An 18195-nucleotide genomic window follows, 5' to 3' on the forward strand; every position below is an offset into this window, starting at 1 on the left:
CAGGTCCAGAAAATGTCTATAAGTGGGTGTCTGGAGGTGCCACATTTATTACTGGCATAAGCTAGTAGGTAGGAATGACTCCTGTGCATCCCCTAACCAATGGAGTAAACGTTTTTAGTGTCAACCCTACCCATTTTTGGCCATTTCCGAGATGGCAACGTTTGCCACCACACTAAACATGGGCTCTGATGGCTGGGTGTGTGAGGGGAGTGTATTATGGGAATCCTAGTGTCCTTCTATATCTAACACCAATATCCAGCTTGCAGCAGCCATTGTACCCCCAATAAACCCAGAGACAAAAGTCTGGTAGAACAAAAGCAGGACTTTACAGCAACCAAATAGAGGATACATAAGAATTGTCTAGACATCCTGTTTCACTTCCTCACAAGTGCACCCCCAGTGTTCTATGTAAACCCAGCAGACCTGTCAAGCAGGAGTTGGCACTTAAGCAGGATTTGACACTGTAATGTCAAAAGGGATCCTCACAGCCTCATCCCTTTTATGGAGCTCAAAGGAGTCATGCCTGCCCATTCAGGTTAAATTGTCAATCACAGCAACCTATCATGTAGCTTCAGGGAGCCATTTCATACCTTTTCAAATGCTAATCCGCAGCTAGGAGAAGTTGGACAGCAAATATAAATTAGCCTCCAAGGACGGCAGGCAGGGAAAAGGTAACCTTCTAAAAGTAACTTTTCCTTCATGTTTTAAGAAAAATCCAAACTCACCATTTAATTGGCTTTTATTAACTATTAAAAATAGTTATCTATTTTTCCAGCTCCCATTCTTGAGCTACAGTACTAGAATTTTAATGTGTGCCCTAGTTTTCTCCATGGGACAGCTAGGCTAGCCACAGTGAAAAACAGCTTTTAGGTGCTAATTACCGTAAGGACATGCTAACATTGCCTTTCTACATGTCCTACTTTTAAATACCATGAAACCTGCCTTGTGGGCCACATGGTCTACATAGAGGTGGCTTATTAATATTTAAAAGGGATGTTTTGTTCTGTATTTATTATGCAAATCGGATTGCAGTTTTTTACACTGTTACAGTCAGGCTGCACAGTGCAGGCGTGAAGGCACGTTTGCACTACAACTGTAATGGATGGCACAATAGGTGCCACTTGTGGCATTTTACTGCCAGGCCCGTGGTACACTTTATACCATATACTAGGGACATCTAGGTAAGTTAAATATAGCAATTAGGAGTATATCAATTCAACCATGCTTAAATTGGGTACACCAGCACTCAACTGCTGGTTAGCAGGGGTTAAGTGCACAGAGTGCAAAACCCAGTAAATGTATAAGGCTCAGCAAAAGATGAAAATTCTGTGGTGACCACAGTGCACAGAGAGAATATAGAGTTGTGATTATCGAAATACCATAATATCGAGTTGCAAATATTGTGATACAAGAATATCGACTGCAAGAATATCCTGGTCCAGAATATCGATATTAAGGTAAGAAATATCGGTTTTTTTTATATCGAAGTCAGTAATATTGTTTGTTAAAATATTGTTGTTTATAATACCGATTTTTATATTCGTGTGATGTATTTTAGTATGTATTTTAAAAGTATATGATCACATTTTTTTGTATAAGTATTGTTTTTTTTAATGTATGTGTTACATTTTTAGAAGTGATTAATTTTATGTTAATAAAATGTTGCGTTTTTTAGTTCTGTAGTGGGTTGTGGGTTTATAGGGGAATAGGGTGGGACGTAATTGAATTATAATACATTAATTAATCATTTTTATGTATTAGTATTCGTAAATATTTTTTTAATTAATTATTAATTGGTTTTGAATTTGTATTTGTATTAATTAATTGATAATTAAGTTAATTGTGCTAGCAGCGGGTTGTGGGTTTATAGGGGAATAGGATGGGAAGTAATTTAATTATAATAAAGTAATTCATAATTTTTATTAATTATTTTTTAATGAATTATTAATTGGTTATTCATTTTGATTAATTAATTGGAAACTGAGTTAATTGTGTTATTATTTTTAGGAGTGGGTTGTGGGTTTATAGGGTAATAGGGTGGGAAGTAATTCAATTATAATAAAGTAATTAATAATTTGTATTTATTAGTGTTGATAATTATGTTTTATTAATTGGTTAATTTTTATGAATTAATTAATTGATACTTATGTTAATAGTGTTATTTTTTTAGGAGCGGGTTGTGGGTTTATAGGGGAATAGGGTGGGAAGAAATTTACTTGTGTGTTGTGAAATGTGTGGTGTTACAGAGTAGGAAATAGAAAGTATTGTTTTGTGTAATAATTAATGTTTTTGATTATAATTAATTTATATTAAATATAGATATTTGTTTGTAAAATGTTTTTTTAATGTTTATAACTTAATGTTTGTAGTTAATATTTAGGATTTTTAACATTATAATATGTTTCTAGCATTTGTAGTTTTTTTATATTTTTAATTTTTGTGTTATTAACAATTTTTGTATTGTAGTTGATATTTTGTTTCTTTTTTATTTTGAATGTATTTTTTGGGAGATTTTACTTTTAACCCTCTACTATCCAACACTTTCCCTACTGTTGCACTCACTGTAGTGGGAATAGTAATTTTTTCCCCTAGGCTATCCAAAATTTTCCCTTCTGTTGCACTCACTGTAGTGGGAATAGTAATTTTTACCCCTCCGCTATCCAAAACTTTCCCTACTGTTGTACTCACTGGAGTGGGAATAGTAATTTTTATTCCTCCGCTATCCAACACTTTTGCTGCTTGCTCTGCCCCACATCTCCCCAGCAGTTTGTCCCTCTCTCACACACCATTTCACCAGGGAAGAGGGTGGTGTTAGAGAAAAATAGGCTGAAACTGGCTTAGGCTCTACTGCAGTGATACTCAAAGTATGGCATAGGGGCTGTCTGCGGCCCTCCTGACCTTCAGTTGCAGCCCCCGCGTTAACAGCAGCACTGGGATGCTGTTTACTTCAAAGAGCACCAACATTCAGAAAGATGTTAAACAAATGAGGAAGATTTTATTTTCAAGCTAACTGAAGAAAAGGAAGAGGATCTACCAAAGTATCCTGCAACATTTAACCACCCACAAAACCCAACTCAACTAGCACCAATGCAGCCCTCGGGTTCACCACAGACCATATTTTGCGGCCCCTCAGAAGATTTTTGTGAGTATCTATGCTCTACTGGCTTTGAAGCTGAGAGTGTGCATAGGGCAGCAACACAAATAGTGCACTCTGGATGCAGCAAAGCTGGCATGTCCCATTATAGAGAGAAACTGGGGCCTGGATGAGAGTATGCCATGTTAGCAGGTCTCTGGTGATAGGTCAGGAGTCAACCTACAGGTTTGTGATTGCAAGCCAATAGAAAAGGTACACGAGTGCGCTCTACATTTTCAATATTACTTTTAGCGTCCCTATGTGAACAAACAGGACTGAATGCGAGTCTCAAACCTGACACAAAAGCAGAGATCTCTCTATTGGGATACATAGGTTTTAATATAAATCCTTATGTGCAACTGCTTAGAATTAACTTTTTATTGTTGCACATAAATGAGTCTCACAGCCTCAAAGAATAAAATAAACTGTAATCTGTCACAGGGCAACTTCAGCAGTCTCAATATGATGTCTTTTTTTAATGATAAGTGTGAGCAGATAATGTATTCACTCTTGTACTGAATTTTTGTTCTTATATAGTTTCAATATTTTTAACAGAAAACTACATGCCCTTGAAGGGTCAACATTTCGCACACCAGGCATAGAAATGTACATCGGGGGCTTACTAAAAAGTAGAAATGTCACAAAACCACAAACATAAAGCGTGACAGGTATGGACCCAAGGTCGCCAGGCTCACCTGCTGTTCACCAGCTGTACATTAGCCATTCAAAGTACCAGCAGTCTGCTGTGCTTTGGGGGAAGGGCCAGGCATACCACGCAATGGAGCACTCCCTGCTTTGTTGTGATTCATATATTGCACTAATTGCAGACGTTCATAGTTGTGCTGCTTACAGGCTGGAAATGCACTTGTGTGTGTCAGTGTTTCCTGCCTGATCCAGCCGACTGAAATTGCTCATTGAAACATTTTAGCAGTGATGCCTTCTCTGGCCTCGCTATGCACCTGCTAACTTTCAAAGCCAATGTATTTCCCAGAGCCAGGCAGGAAGGAGAACCCTGACCTATCTGTGACCCCACCCGGGCTGTGGTCGACAGATAAGCCCCCACCGGCTCACTCACTACCACATTCAAATAGGAGCAATGCTGAAGCCTCTGAGAACACAAAGCAAAGCTCTGGGCTAACCCTCATAGAAAAAAGTTTAACTGATTTAAGAGAAAGAAAAGCTCAACAAACCTGAGACTAGTATTTTAGTGGGGCCGGACATAAATATAGGCTGGCCGGGCCCCGCTGGACCCCTCTGTGGCTACGGCCCCTGGTCATCTGAATGCCAGCTATATTTAAAGCAGGCTTTCCGACGGCCGCATACATCATGCTTAGCAACGCAGTTCTGGGCAGGACGCATTAGCACTGATTCTCACGTGCTTAGAGAAAACTCCCAGTGTACAGAAACAAACTCCTAAGATGGGGGTTTCTGTGAAACTAAATCAGTGCCAAATGAGCAGTCATGGCATGTCAATCTGTCCGATGTTCAAACATTGCTAAAAGTGCTCCGTCTGTGTTGAAGTGAGCACTTTTTAGGGAACCGCCTACCCCCTCCACCCAAGCACCTGGCCACTCTTAGGGGTCCATTAGGATGGCTGGCGGACTTCAGTCCGCCCGCCACGCTAGTGGTGCTGGGACCGGCCGCCAGTGGTGCAGCAGTCCCGCAACGCCAATTAGAATGCGACCGACACCGTTGAGGTTGCATCCCGCTTATATTACATTGTGGCGGGCGGTGCTGTAAGCAGCACCCGCCACAATACAATATATGCATGTTGTACATTGGCATGCACAACGTGGCAGGAACCGCGCGGTGCCTGCCACCTTTTACATGCCAATGTCAAGTGCAGCCCTCACCCCCCTGGGGGCCCTCAACGGGCCCCCAAAGTGAACTCTGCATGCTTTTCCATGGCCGAGTCTCCGCCATGGAAAGGCATTGAAAATGCCACATCATAATATGGATGACGGTGCCTGCAAGGCACCGCCACCATATTATGGGCCTTTTCCGCCTGGTAGGCAATCGGGACAATTGCCTACTGGCGGAAAAGCAGCAGATGGTGTTTCCGTCAGCCGCGGTACCCCCTGCCATGCTAATGTGGCGGGGGGAAAAAGGCCGTTCGGCTGGGTGTGTTGGCGGTGGCGATCCGCCCGCCATGCTAATGGGCCCCTTAGTTCGGCCAATGGAGTTGCTATGGGCGGTAAAAGACAGAACTACTCTTAATCAAAACAAACCCCTGGCAATCACAAAGTTAATAAAGTTAATAAATATCATTTACTTCGGTATTTCACATTTTCCATAGTCACAATAGCGCAATTCTGATGGATACATCTGCCTGTGGATTCCTCACCTTTTGAATTACCCTCATGTGCAGCATTCCACGGAAACTTTTCTTCTCAGCTCTACGACGTCGACAAGGACATCACAATGGAATGGCTTCGCACGTGACTCCCCGTGATGTCATCGGAGCCATAAGAAGACCTAGTTGATGCGTAATTATTTAACTGTTTTGGCTATTTCCTTTTTAAAAGTATAAATCTACTACAAAGTGTAGACTTACATGGACCTCTGGATTCGGTAGGGACATGTAAGTCTAGTGTAAAGTGACTGCTAGCAACTTTTCACACGTAGGCGGCGATCTCGGCCTCCTAAGTACAGCGCACCTTGTAAAGTATAGGGAAAAGTAAAAAATGTTATTAAACTTTTTAAAAAATAGTAAAAATATTTGTATGTAAATATTAATGTAAATCAATTGTATATATTTTGTAAAATGTAAAACAAAATAAAAAAAACTCCAGCACTATTACCTTAAATAATTGAATTAACTATAGTAAATTAAATTACAATTATTTTTTAAAGATTTGAGACAAAATCAGTTACTTGCTTATGCCTACTAAACTTCCTGAGCTATAGGCCATTAAACAGGACTCTCTAGCCATCATTGTGTCGGGCTATTCTTTCAATCTGATTCCAGGTGTAACCCATGTCCTTAAAGTCAGCCTAGAGGACTCAGCTACAGGTGTTTCCTGGCCTTCCTCTTTTCCTTTTCCCCTGAGGGTTGCAGGTCAGGGCTTGCCTGGTGGTGTTTGATACGGTCTTGCAGCGGGTGTGGCCTATCCAGCCCCAATGCTTTTCAGGATTTTTTCATGGTCAAGGTGCTGGGATGTCTGCTGCCATCGATTGTTGTTGCTGACAGTGTTTGGCCAGTGAATTTCAAGGATTTTCCTCAGACAGGTGTTGATGGAACGTCTGGAATTTGTTGATGGTGGTCACTGGTGTCCTCCAAGTTTCTGCTCCATGCAGAAGGACCCATTTTGCGCAGATGTTAAAAAGTCCGATCTTAGTTTGACATGTTAGGTCCGTGGAGCTCCAGATCTTCTTTAGCTGAATGAAGACAGCCCTTGCTTTGCAGATTATTGCCTTGAAGTTGGTATTTGTGCCGCCCTGCTTGTCTATGACACTGCCCGGGTAGGTTAAGGCCTCAACCTCTACAAGTGCATCGCTAGCTGTGTTATCCTAGGGGACCTTGGTTTTTCCCCTGTGGATGTTGAGGCCAAGTTGTGCTGCTGTGGCTGCCACATTGTTAGTCTTCTCTTGCATCTGTTGATGGGTATGGATCAGTAGGCCAGGTCATCTGCAAAGTCAGTTCCTCGAGCTGTGTCCAAGGTGTCCACTGCATCCCATTTCTTCTTCCTAATAGGGATATTTTCATGATCCAGTCTATGGGCAGCAGGAAGTAAAAAGGGTGAGAGCAATCAACCCTGGTGGACTCCTGTCCTCACTTGGAATGCTTGCATGACTTGTCCTCCATGGACTATTTTGCAGGTGATTCTTGTCTTTCACTGGTATAAAATTACTGTTGGCTACACAAATTTGCCCGTTCTAAAGCCCAGCTGTGAAAGGAGGAGGGTTATGCATGGGGTGAGCTACCCCCACCATGTAAAAAAATTCTATCTACAGAAATGTCAGTCAAAAGACCCCAAAAAATAATCACATCTAAAGTAAAATATTTATATTTATGTATTGTATACTTAAATTATTAAAAGTTATAGATAGATGCAATTTAAATGAATTTAAATATGTATTTATAGTTACATTTTTTTAAATTAAAAAGATTATCAGAATAGTTTAAAATATAATATTGTTTATATATATCTATATATATTTATATATAAGTTTAAATAACATTTAATAAAAATTTGTATACATTTTTTACAAGTCAAACTAAATTCATTTTAACATTATTTCATATGGTGTGTTATTTTAACTTCCTTCATTATTTTCAATGGGGAATGTTGCAGTACATGTGGTTGTCCATGTGCGGTACTTGACTTCTCCAGGACTGAGCTGGAGTCCATTTACTGCTGTTGCATGTCCTTTTTGACTGGATTAACTTTAGGAGTGGAGTTTATAAATAGGAATGGGCTTACCTTTTAGTGAGTGGATGCATGTCCTTCTCTAACCCTCCCTAACTCCTCATTTCTCCGTACAAAACCCCTACCATTTGGTAGTGAATGGTCCTCTTTTTCCATTCACTCTCCCATCCCTCCCACATTTGCTACTAAAACGTAGGCGTACAAGTGTGGAGATCTCCGCTGTCGGGCGGAGATCTCTGCCCATAAAAGACAGAGGCAGCAGCATACACCTTCTCATGTTGGTTAATAAATAGCATTTAGTAGTTTACATGTAGTTTTTTGATTGTAGTAGTTTGTAAGCAGCCCCTAATATTTTACATTTTGTTTATCTATATTTCTCCTGATGTTACTATATCTGGCCTCTAGTGTCATCTAGCTTCTTTTATTTTTTAAATCTTTTTATTTCCACGGCCGTTCTGGTGGCAGCATCAATTACATACATACCCTTACAGTAGACAGTGAATATGACAATTGAATTCATACAATTGAAACAATTATAAAAGAGGCACATACGAAAAAGAAAAAAATTGATAGTGCTTATTCCATAATCCTTGGTCATTAACCGATTACAATAATGATATATCGGATGCTTCTAAACTCATCCTGCCTCAAGATAATTTGTGAGCGCACTCCAAATTGACAATCCAATTCGTTTCTTCCGAACCCCCTTCAACGCATACAAACTCCATTCTATTTCATAAATACGATACAGCTTGGCTCTCCAAAATTCAAAAGTCAGAGCCTCAGGTGATAACCATTCTGTTGCGATGCATAAACGCGCTACAGTCATTGCAAGAAATAAAAAATATTTATGCTCAGTTAGTATAGGATAGTTGCATGTTTTTTGGCCTATTCCCAATAACATAAGTGTAGAAGAAATCTTATAAGGGCGCTGCAATACTATTACTATAAATGCTTCAATGCTATTCAAAAAATGCGACAACTTAATACAATAAAAAAAAATATGCGCCATATCGGCTTCAGAATCCCCGCCTCGAAAACATTTCCCATCATATTTATCCCCCCAAGTTGCCATCCGTTTAGGGGTATATTATAACCTAAAGACCGACTAATGAACTTGAGCTTTTAAATTAGCAGCCAAACATATCTCCTTAGCCAGACACAAAGTTTCCAAAATATCGATTTGAGAGTCTCCCAACTGATTTTGCCAATACAGATTATATTTTTGAATGTCATCGTGTCTAAACTCCATCAAAATCAGGTAGAGTGGGCCAATCCTTTTTTGAAGGCGAATCCCTTCTACTAAAGTATTAGGAAAAACCTTAATCTGATTTTTTAAACAAAAGTCTCGAACTTGAAGATATTTGAAAAACAACGAATGTGGCAGCTGATATTTATCAACCAATTTTGCATATGTCACCAATGTTGCATTAACATCATATAAATCACCAATTTTGGAAACCCCGTTTCTAGACCAAACCTTTGCAGTATTGTCCCAAAAAATAGAAGGGAGTATTTTATCAGCATCAAAAGGGGTATAATATGTAATTTTACCCAAATTAATCAATTTTCTGACATTTCTCCATACTTTAATAGCTGAAGCTAATACCTTGAAGCGGGTGTGCTTGTAATAGTTACCCTCCAATTCCTTTAATAAGCAACCTTTTGCCTGTTCTCCTAATAACAAAAAAAAGATTGATGGAGCATCCGCTTCATTCTCCGGAGGCTCACCTGTCAGCATAAACCTCATTCTTTGTAAAAAAACAAACATAATAATAAATTAAAAAATCGGGTACACCACGTCCCCCTCTTTCTTCGGGTAGCGTCAGCCATTTCATAGCTCGTCGAACTTTACCCGGGGCCCAAAAAAATTTCCCACAGATAAACTGAAGTTGCTGTATATATTTACATGGGAATTCCAGTGGAATACTCCGAAATAAATATAAGATCTTAGCAAGAAAGTTCATCTTAATGATGTTCCCTCTTCCTATTATTGATAATTGCAGTCGGCTCCATCTCTCTAGTGATTGCTTGACTTGATGTATAATCTCTTTCCAATTACTATCAACTATCTCTTGCATTTGAGTTTTAATTTTAATACCTAAATATGTAACTTCATCTGTTACCCGTGAATCATTAAATTGTATATTCTTTGTGCACAAAATTTGAGTTTTTGCTGAATTTAGTTTATAACCGGACATGGCTCCAAAGTCTCTAGCTAATAATTCGATCTCCCCTATTGCCTCTCTAGGATCGGTTGTTGCTACAGCAATGTCGTCCGCATATGCGAACACTGAGTATGCAATTCCTTTAACTAAAAATGGTTTAATATAAGGTGAATTCTGTAAACTAATGATAAAAGGGTGAATAAATAACGCAAAAAGCAATGGGGAACAAGGACACCCTTGTCGTGTCCCTCTAGTTATGTTAATCTTTTCAGATTTTAAACCCATAGCAGCGATTCTAGCATTGGGTGTCTTATATAAGACCTGAATTGCGGTTAAAAAAGCTTTCCCGAATCCCATCCTTCTCATCGCTTCCCATAGATATACCCACTCCATGCGATCAAAAGCTTTCTCCGCGTCAAGCAGTATCAGCGCTAAATCCCTCTTTTCCACTTCTGCTATATCAAATAAGGTAATAACTCTATTAATATGTGTAACCGTACCTCTTTTTGGAATGAAACCATGTTGGTTTATTGTTACTAATGATGTTATAACCTTAGATAGGCGATTCGCAATCATTTTAGAATAAAGCTTACTATCACAATTAAGCAAGGATATTGGCCGATAGGATCCTGGTAGCTCCGGGGGCTTCCCTTTCTTACTAAATACAACAATTGAGGCATCATTCCATGTGGTTGGAGCAGTTCCCCTTTGTGCCATCCTAAAAGTTTCTAACATAACCTTTTTAAATGATTCAAAAAAGCATTTATAAACTTCCCCAGGGATATAATCAGGACCTGCCGCCTTGCCATTCGGCATGCTTCTAACCGCAATCTCTAATTCTTCCATGGAGAAAGGGCTATCCAAAAATTCCGACTCGATATTATTTAATTGATTAAACATGCCTTCTTCCCATGTCTGATCTAGTATGGAATTTGGCTGCTGAGTATATAGTTCCGTATAAAATTGATGAAATACATCTAATATTTCCCTCGGCTCCTCATGAACCACCCCACACTGATCCTGCAGTTTGTGGATCAACCGAGAAGTCGCCTTCATTTTCAATCTTAACGCTAAGGACCGGCCAATAGACTCTCCATATTCATGAGTGTGCCGTCTATTTACTAAATATTTCCGGGCAATCTCTTCAGCCCATACCCCAGTTATAGTCGCCCTGCATTGTGCGATTTTAGCCTCCCCTTTAGATATTTGCAATAAATTATCCTTTTTCGCAATTTCTTTAGTTAGCTCTACTTCCCTTAAACAGTTATAAAGCTCCCCCATTTGAGAGCGTAGTTCATTTTGATGATACAAGCCAAATTTTACCGCCTCTCCTCTAAACCAGGCCTTGAATGCATCCCAGACTGTTTCAATATTGGCTGTGCCTAAATTGATGTTAAAGAATTCTGCTATCCACTCAGTCATGTATGTTCTATAATGTTCGTCAAGACAGAGCTTCCTATCAAATGAGAAGCTCCTTAAACGACTTATCTCCTTTAAGATTGGACATTCTATTAAAATTGGAGAATGGTCCGATGTGACTCTAGGAAAAATCTGTATCTTTGTCTGACAATGAATAGATATGGAAGTAAAAAAATAATCCAACCGGACAAATTTCTTGTGTGGTGCAGAATGATCAGTATATCCTGGGAGAGTAGGGTCATTTTTACTCCAAATGTCAACCAGGCCGTGATCAATAACCAAGTTGTATAAAGCATTGAAAACTCGTGGTTTACGCCCCTTATAATTTTCTAAACCTGCCGCTAACTCCATAGTATTTAAATTGATGTTTAGATCTCCGCATATAATTAGCGGAGATCTCCAATTGGCAAGTTCTATATTTAATGATTCCAGAACTTCAGCCTCGTCTGTATTAGATCCATATATTGAACATATTGTAAAAATTCCGCCTCCAACTATAATTTCTGATATAGCCCATCTACCCCATTTGTCGGTTAATTTACGACCAGCAGTACAATAACCAGGTCTAGACAAAATCATTACACATCTAGTATTATTAGTTTGTTGAGAGGCAGCAATCAAAGTATAGCCTAAATCTGCTATCAGTGTCCTTTTGTCCCATGCCAGATGGGTTTCTTGTAAACAAAGAATATCTGGTTGAATAAAACGAATTTCCGCTGCTATTCTCCGCCTTTTATTGCCACAATTAAGCCCAGATACATTAAATGAGCAAATTTTAATATTGCGTGACATACAGTATTATTATCAAAATCCTCAAATCAGAATTAATTGTGCCTGACCAGTAAGTTGAGTCAATTAAATTCTTTACATGGGTATGTCTATACCAAACAAAAATTTCCTTTTCAATATTGCCACCTAGAGTCACCGTGGATTTTCTTCCTTTAACCCCCTCCCCCCCCCTTACCCTCATCCTTACCCTCCACCTCCTACCGCTCCCCCTACCCCTCTCTGCTCCCCCACCCTCCAGAAACCCCCCCAGCCCTCCCTTTACCAAGGCTTTAGGACTCAGGTCCTATGGATGGTAATGAGCACCAGCCCCCTCTGTCAACCCCCACAGGGCTATCCCAAGAAAAAAAAAGAGACTTAGAACTATGCAGCCATGCCGCCAAACTCATAAATTACCTCAATCATGTTGAACTACGATCCTGAGCAGGAAAAAACCCATAAAGATTACTAATACTATATTCATAGTAGTATAAATCAGATAATTCTAACAATCAACTCCTAACTCACTAATGTCCAATTGTTTTATCTAAAAGTTAAGAGTCCTTCATAAGTTGTAAATATTACTTAGCTGCCACAACATTAGTAAAAAAACGAGTTTTCTCTTTGTAAATCACTTTAAGTTTCGCTGGATTCATAATATACGCTTGGGCGCCTTTTTTTTAAAATTGATTCACCAACTGTCGCAGCTGCCAGCGAGTATCCATTGTGTATTTAGAATAGTCAGGGGTAGCAAAGAAAGTAAATCCTTACGCCATAGTTTTACTATTTGGCCGAGTTTGCATGTAAATATCTTCCCTGGCACTAAAGTTATTGAAGGCAACAAGAAAAGGTCTAGGTCTAGTGGGATTCTGCCCGGAGCGAAGTTGAATGTTAAAGGGGTATCTGTGAGCCCGTTTAATCTCCCGTTCCCAATCCCATTTACTCAAACCTGGAAATGCCTTCTGAAAAAGTTCCACTACAAATTTCCGTGGATCTTGCCCTTCATTGCCTTCAGGAATTTGCATCAATCTTAAATTGTTGCGACGAGCGCGATTTTCAAAGTCGGCCATTCTCCATAATAAATCCTCTTTATTACCACTTAAAGTCTCAGTGACCATTTTCTGTTTAACCAATTCATCCTCAATATTGGAGATTCTAGTCTCAGCCTCCGTAAATCTTTCTCCAAAGTCCGACTGCGCCTTCACTAGCCTTCTAATAGATCCTTGCAGTTTTCAACAGGAATTCTGAATTTTTTGACTTTCTAATGCCGTTTTATCCATGTGGCTCAAGATAGTCTGATATATTGTGGCAAGAGTAATGTCCCCCGTTTGATCACCTTGAGATCCGGTTGCTCCTTCTGTCGTAGGCGTATCGCCTCCACCTCTCACTGTGACCGGAGTATCCTCTTCCCCAAATTCACCGCCTTCAACCAGGTCATCATCATATTCGCTCTCAGCCTCCATACACATTTGTTTAGAATATTGTGCAGCCAAATCTTCGCATGAAGAGGCTGAGTTTTCTGAGACCGAGTAAAAATCCCCAGACTCAAACTCCGTGGATATAGCAGCAGCAGAGTTTTCTGGGGGCAACTTTTCCCTCAAAATTGCTTCCTCAAAAGATTTAAGCCGGCTGCTTTCCTTTAATCCATTATGAGACTGCTCTTCTAGCGTGTTACCGTCTACCACTCCCTTCCCATTCGATAAGTTAACTACGGCTGGAGTAGCACTCCGCGGCGTTGTTGAAGCGCTGTCCGATTGAAGCTCTAGTGGCACATTAGACACCATCCCTTTACGTTTTTGTTCTACAGCGGTGAACAGGGTAGATATAGTCTGTTTTGCTTTCCCAGGCTTCTCACAAGAAACCCCGGTTCCAGGTTTTGACATAGCAGCACCGTTTAAATCTTTCTCACCTCCGCTAGTAGACGTTGACTCGGCGATGCGCCCCGTCTTTGCCTCTTGGCCGCGTGGTTTGCGTATGTTTTTCGGGGCCATTGCTTCTTTCTCCACCCGGTCAGAGTCGATGCTCACACAACGCTCACCGCGCAGCCGAGCCGCAGCACCTGTGAAGGTTACCGCCCTCTAGGCTCTGCGGAGTCTCACCAGCGCAGCAACCGCCTCCAGCATCGGCGTTTCGGTATGCCTTGTTTTCCCGTAGTGAACTTTTGACTGAATTCTGCAATTGTGAAAAAGGGACTGTTCGTCTGCATGAATCATCACAGGCTCTGAACTGCCAACATCCTTACTCAGGATCAAACAAAGCACGGCAGCGCCATATTGTAGACCTGTGGGTCACAGAGAGAGGTCAGCTCACACGTCCGACACGACCGCTCGTGCGGGCGCCATCTTGCCTCGTGTCATCTAGCTTCTAGTGCAGTCGTGAAGATTGGATTGTAATTCTGCTTGCCTCGCCCGTAAGGTAATGAGCGGTACCATATTACAACCAATTACCATATTAAAACCAATGTGGGGTCACGTGGAAGGTCAATCCCGAAGACAAACCTTATTACTGTATAAACTCCTTTCCAAATTCTGTCAATTGTATGCAAGGTCAAACCATATGCTCCCACTAATTGATATGCCTCTGACACCTTACATGTTTGGGATTGTAATTGGGAGATAATTTATTTAACTGTTGAGCGTATAATAGAGTTTACAAAAACAGAAGTATTGTATCCGGTTAATATTCAAGCCCAACAGAATATGGTGAGTTGCAAAGCTCGGCTTCTGCCAATCCTGAATTACCACATTGTTTCTTGCCCTCTTTCCCTTTCCTTCCACGTTTGGTGAGAGAAATCTTTTGAGTTTATTATAAATATCAATGATGTATAGTAGTGAGTCAGCTCTTCAGAATACAGCATCATACATTCTCACTGTCCCTCTCCCTCAAAACCGTTTAGACTCCATGCAAGAATGGCACCAGAAATGAAGGAAGTTAACATTGTTTTAGTAGGAGAGTAGGACTTGTAAATCTTTAGATGAGGCCAGTTGTGCCACTGTTATCAGTTTGTTGGATTTAGAGAACAGTGATTTTAGTGAGCAGAGTAATGTAGCAGAATTAGCTTAACCGGAACCATTTTGGTGTAAGGCGGGAGAGGCATGGGTAAAAGGCGGTTTGTATGGAATCTTGTGTGCCCTTCAAACAGACAAACCTTTAGAGCAAATACAATGTTTTGAGAGAACATAGTAACAGTATTGGAAGATGAATGTGACCTTGAGAGCAAGGTTGCATGTAACTTGACGTTCACAGTATCACGTGTGCAAGGGCAGGAGCTTTGTCCTCAAAATGTGTGCATCAATGCAGATATCGGTCAATATGCGCTGTTTGAGAAAGTTACATTTGCCAGCTCTCCTGGCCTGCTTCCTGAAGGATGTATAATGGTAAGGTGTGAGATGTCTTGCAATAGTGGAAACCATACACCGCTGCACAAAATGTTTCCCAATATGTTTTTGGAAAGTGTGGCAGTGGTCTCAAAAGTTCTCAAATGGAGTACATCTCCAAATAAAATGTTGAAAAATCCATTCATTGGGGTGAAAAAAACATCGCCAGCTATTTAAGGTATTTCAGGCTGTGTATTTTGGCACTTAATTGGAGATTCAAAATATATCTTTCCATTTTGTTGTTGAGCCTCTATGGCCCTGCTTCTTTTTTTGGGATGTTCTCATTGTGTGCTGTTGTTTCAAAATCTTTCACTTGGGAAAGATGCAGATGAATAATCCAGTGGCTGCTGACAGAGACAAATACCGATGGAGTGGGACAGATGGAGTGAGTGCAGGAGATGGAGCCGGCGGGAAGCTTACAGGGTGGTGAGCGCAGCAGGAAAGTTTGGGGTTAATAATCTAAAAAAACAAGAATTACCTGGTGCTGCCGGCCCCTTGTGCTCCTCCGTTCCTGGTCCCAGCAGTCCCTAGGATTGCATTAGACTCCCGACCCAATATCCGCGCTGCTCTCAAACATGAGAGAAGGGTGGGGATTGGCCTAGGCGGGCTGGATCAACACTCGCTCAGGCACAAGGAGTCTATGCTGTTTTTCCAACCAGCTGTACAATACACCTGGGTTGGAGAAACCTAAGTGCGCATGTCAGTTTGGCTGGCCTGAGACGGCTGGCCAAACTGACATGCTCACTTAAAAGTGCTCATTTACCACTCCCCCTCTCACGGCCAGGCCCCACCCCTCCCTGCACATGCTAGCTCAGAGCCAACAGCTGAAAAATAAAACAACAGTAACATATACTTTAATATTTCAGCTGCTGGCTCTGTGCCAGTGGACGACGCTCCTCCGCCATTGCAGAGGAGCTGCAGCTGGAATAATCATGGGATAATGTGTGATGTGGGGTCACTGAATTTTGTCTTGTCTTTGATTTTAGAAGTCATGCCGAATTCAGAGCTGGACAATTCTCAGAATTCTTCCTGCTACGTTGACACTGAAGTAGACATTTTTGGCTGTCCATGAATTCTTTGGTTCTGAATGAAATCCACTAGAGCTGAACAACCAATATGAAGTAACTGATGATTTCAGTGAGGCTGAAAATGGTGTACCTCTTATTACATTTAATGAGAAACTTTACTCGAACTTGCACATTGCATTTGGCAACTTAAGACAAAGAGTTTGCTGTTCCTAGGCAGTTATAAGGCGAGGGTTGGGGGGCAAGGTATCAGACCACGTCAGTTGTCGGTAGGTGCTTGGAAGGGCAGGGTAGTTAGTGCTTGTTCAGGGATAGCTCCAATAAGGACAAGGGCCCTCACACAGCCCGAGAGGTGTCATGCTTCATCATAGGGCAGCTCCTCGTTGGGCTGGCGCTGCAATGCCCAACAGGCCCTGCAGGGGGGCTCTTTGCCAAAGGTCTTCTTGGTTTGACATCATGAAGCTAGATGGTTTATGTGAGGGCAACCTATGTGAAGTGAGTAAAAGTGTGACTATGTGAAAGTGATTTAAAAATGGCTCCTGTGTTCTCCAAGAGAAATTTATTAGAGGAGTACCTCAGCCATGAATAAAAACAGACTAAAAAAAGTCGTGGCCCGTATCAGTTCTAGTGTGTTGTGCAAAAGGTCAACATGTTTCTTGCCTTTAATAAAGTCCAAAGGGATCTCTGCCATTCTTCAGAACCTGTAATCCTCATCTACTCTCAAGGGGACGACTAGATGTGTCATGGAAAGCAAAAAGTCACGTCCCCTATATCAGGATTCTTAAGTAGTCCTAAGTGTGAAAAAAACAGTCATGTGTGAGGTAAAGAATCTATACCTTCCGGAAACAAGTTGCACCAGAAAGTTTAGGTAAATGAACCCCAGCAGGGACAGGCCGGTGTGCTCGCTAAAGTTGCGAGGAGAACCAAATGTGGTCCACGAGGAGCCCAGTCTGGGACCTACCCAAGGCCGGCTGTCAGTCCCCTTGAGAGTAGATTCCTTGAGGCTTTCTTGCCATTTTGTTCGGAGAGAGGTTATAATCTTATTCCTAGTGTTGCTTTCTTACTTGATTGTTGGTTGGGGTGTAGAAAAAATAACAAATTGCATCACAAGAACTGTTGATACAATGATACTGTCCGTTACACCATCAACTGTAGAGTTAGGCATATTTATACCTTGTGTGAGGGGGGAGGTTTTGTAAAGAACTTGTTTTTGGATCCAGTCCTGGCGCTTGGGATTTTGGATCCAGTCCTGGCGCTTGGGATGGTCACATCCGACTATTCAGAAAGATAGGTATCTATCCGAAAAAGCATTAATAGAGGTAAGTAACTTGTTCTTCTGTATCTTCAAATTGGGTGTAAGCCAATTTTAAAAGGAGAGAGCACAAGCGTGATCAAGTGGGTAGAGTCCTAAAAGCCAACAAAAACGGCTGCAGGAAATAGGAGGGTAAGAGCAAAACTTGTGGGGACGACTCTGCAGAAAGGGCCAAGTCCAACACACATGAAATGACTTTCACTAGCATTTCTGATGAAACCCATCAGTTTTACAGTGTAATGTTACTCAGTTACAGGTATTCAAAATGCAATGTTTTAATTAAATTCTAAGTATGACATCTATTGTTTTCCTCTCCAGGCTTATGTGCAACATGTGGAAAAACATGAGATGGTTGATTTGGAGCAGAAACTGATCGATGCCAAAAACCGCCTTACATTTTTGGTCGATTATGCCGTTTTCTCCCCAGCAGATATTCGTTTGCATAACAATACATTTCAATGGCACGGAAGAATGGAGGAGATTTTTGAAGAACACAGAAAAATAATAAAGGAGAAGACAGAACAGTACCAAGATGGACTTAAGGTTAGACTGAGAATATGTTATATGAATGCTGTATGTTTTGGGGGCATTTCTGTGTCTTGGAATTCTATAAACACTAGAATAGG

General features: G+C 40.9%; 1 protein-coding gene across 2 annotated transcripts in view; it reads left to right on the forward strand.

The window, feature by feature from the left end:
• DNAH7 (dynein axonemal heavy chain 7) overlaps positions 1-18195 on the forward strand; it is a 1967826-nt gene that overhangs the window by 340318 nt on the left and 1609313 nt on the right. For both annotated transcript variants that reach the window (XM_085648764.1, XM_085648765.1), the window contains exon 15: positions 17888-18112. In XM_085648764.1, the coding sequence (XP_085504890.1) occupies positions 17888-18112 (225 nt within the window). The remainder of the gene's footprint in view (positions 1-17887; positions 18113-18195) is intronic.

This window comes from Triturus cristatus, chromosome 3_2, assembly GCF_964204655.1.
Source record: "Triturus cristatus chromosome 3_2, aTriCri1.1, whole genome shotgun sequence".
In the NCBI taxonomy this organism is placed as follows: domain Eukaryota; kingdom Metazoa; phylum Chordata; class Amphibia; order Caudata; family Salamandridae; genus Triturus; species Triturus cristatus.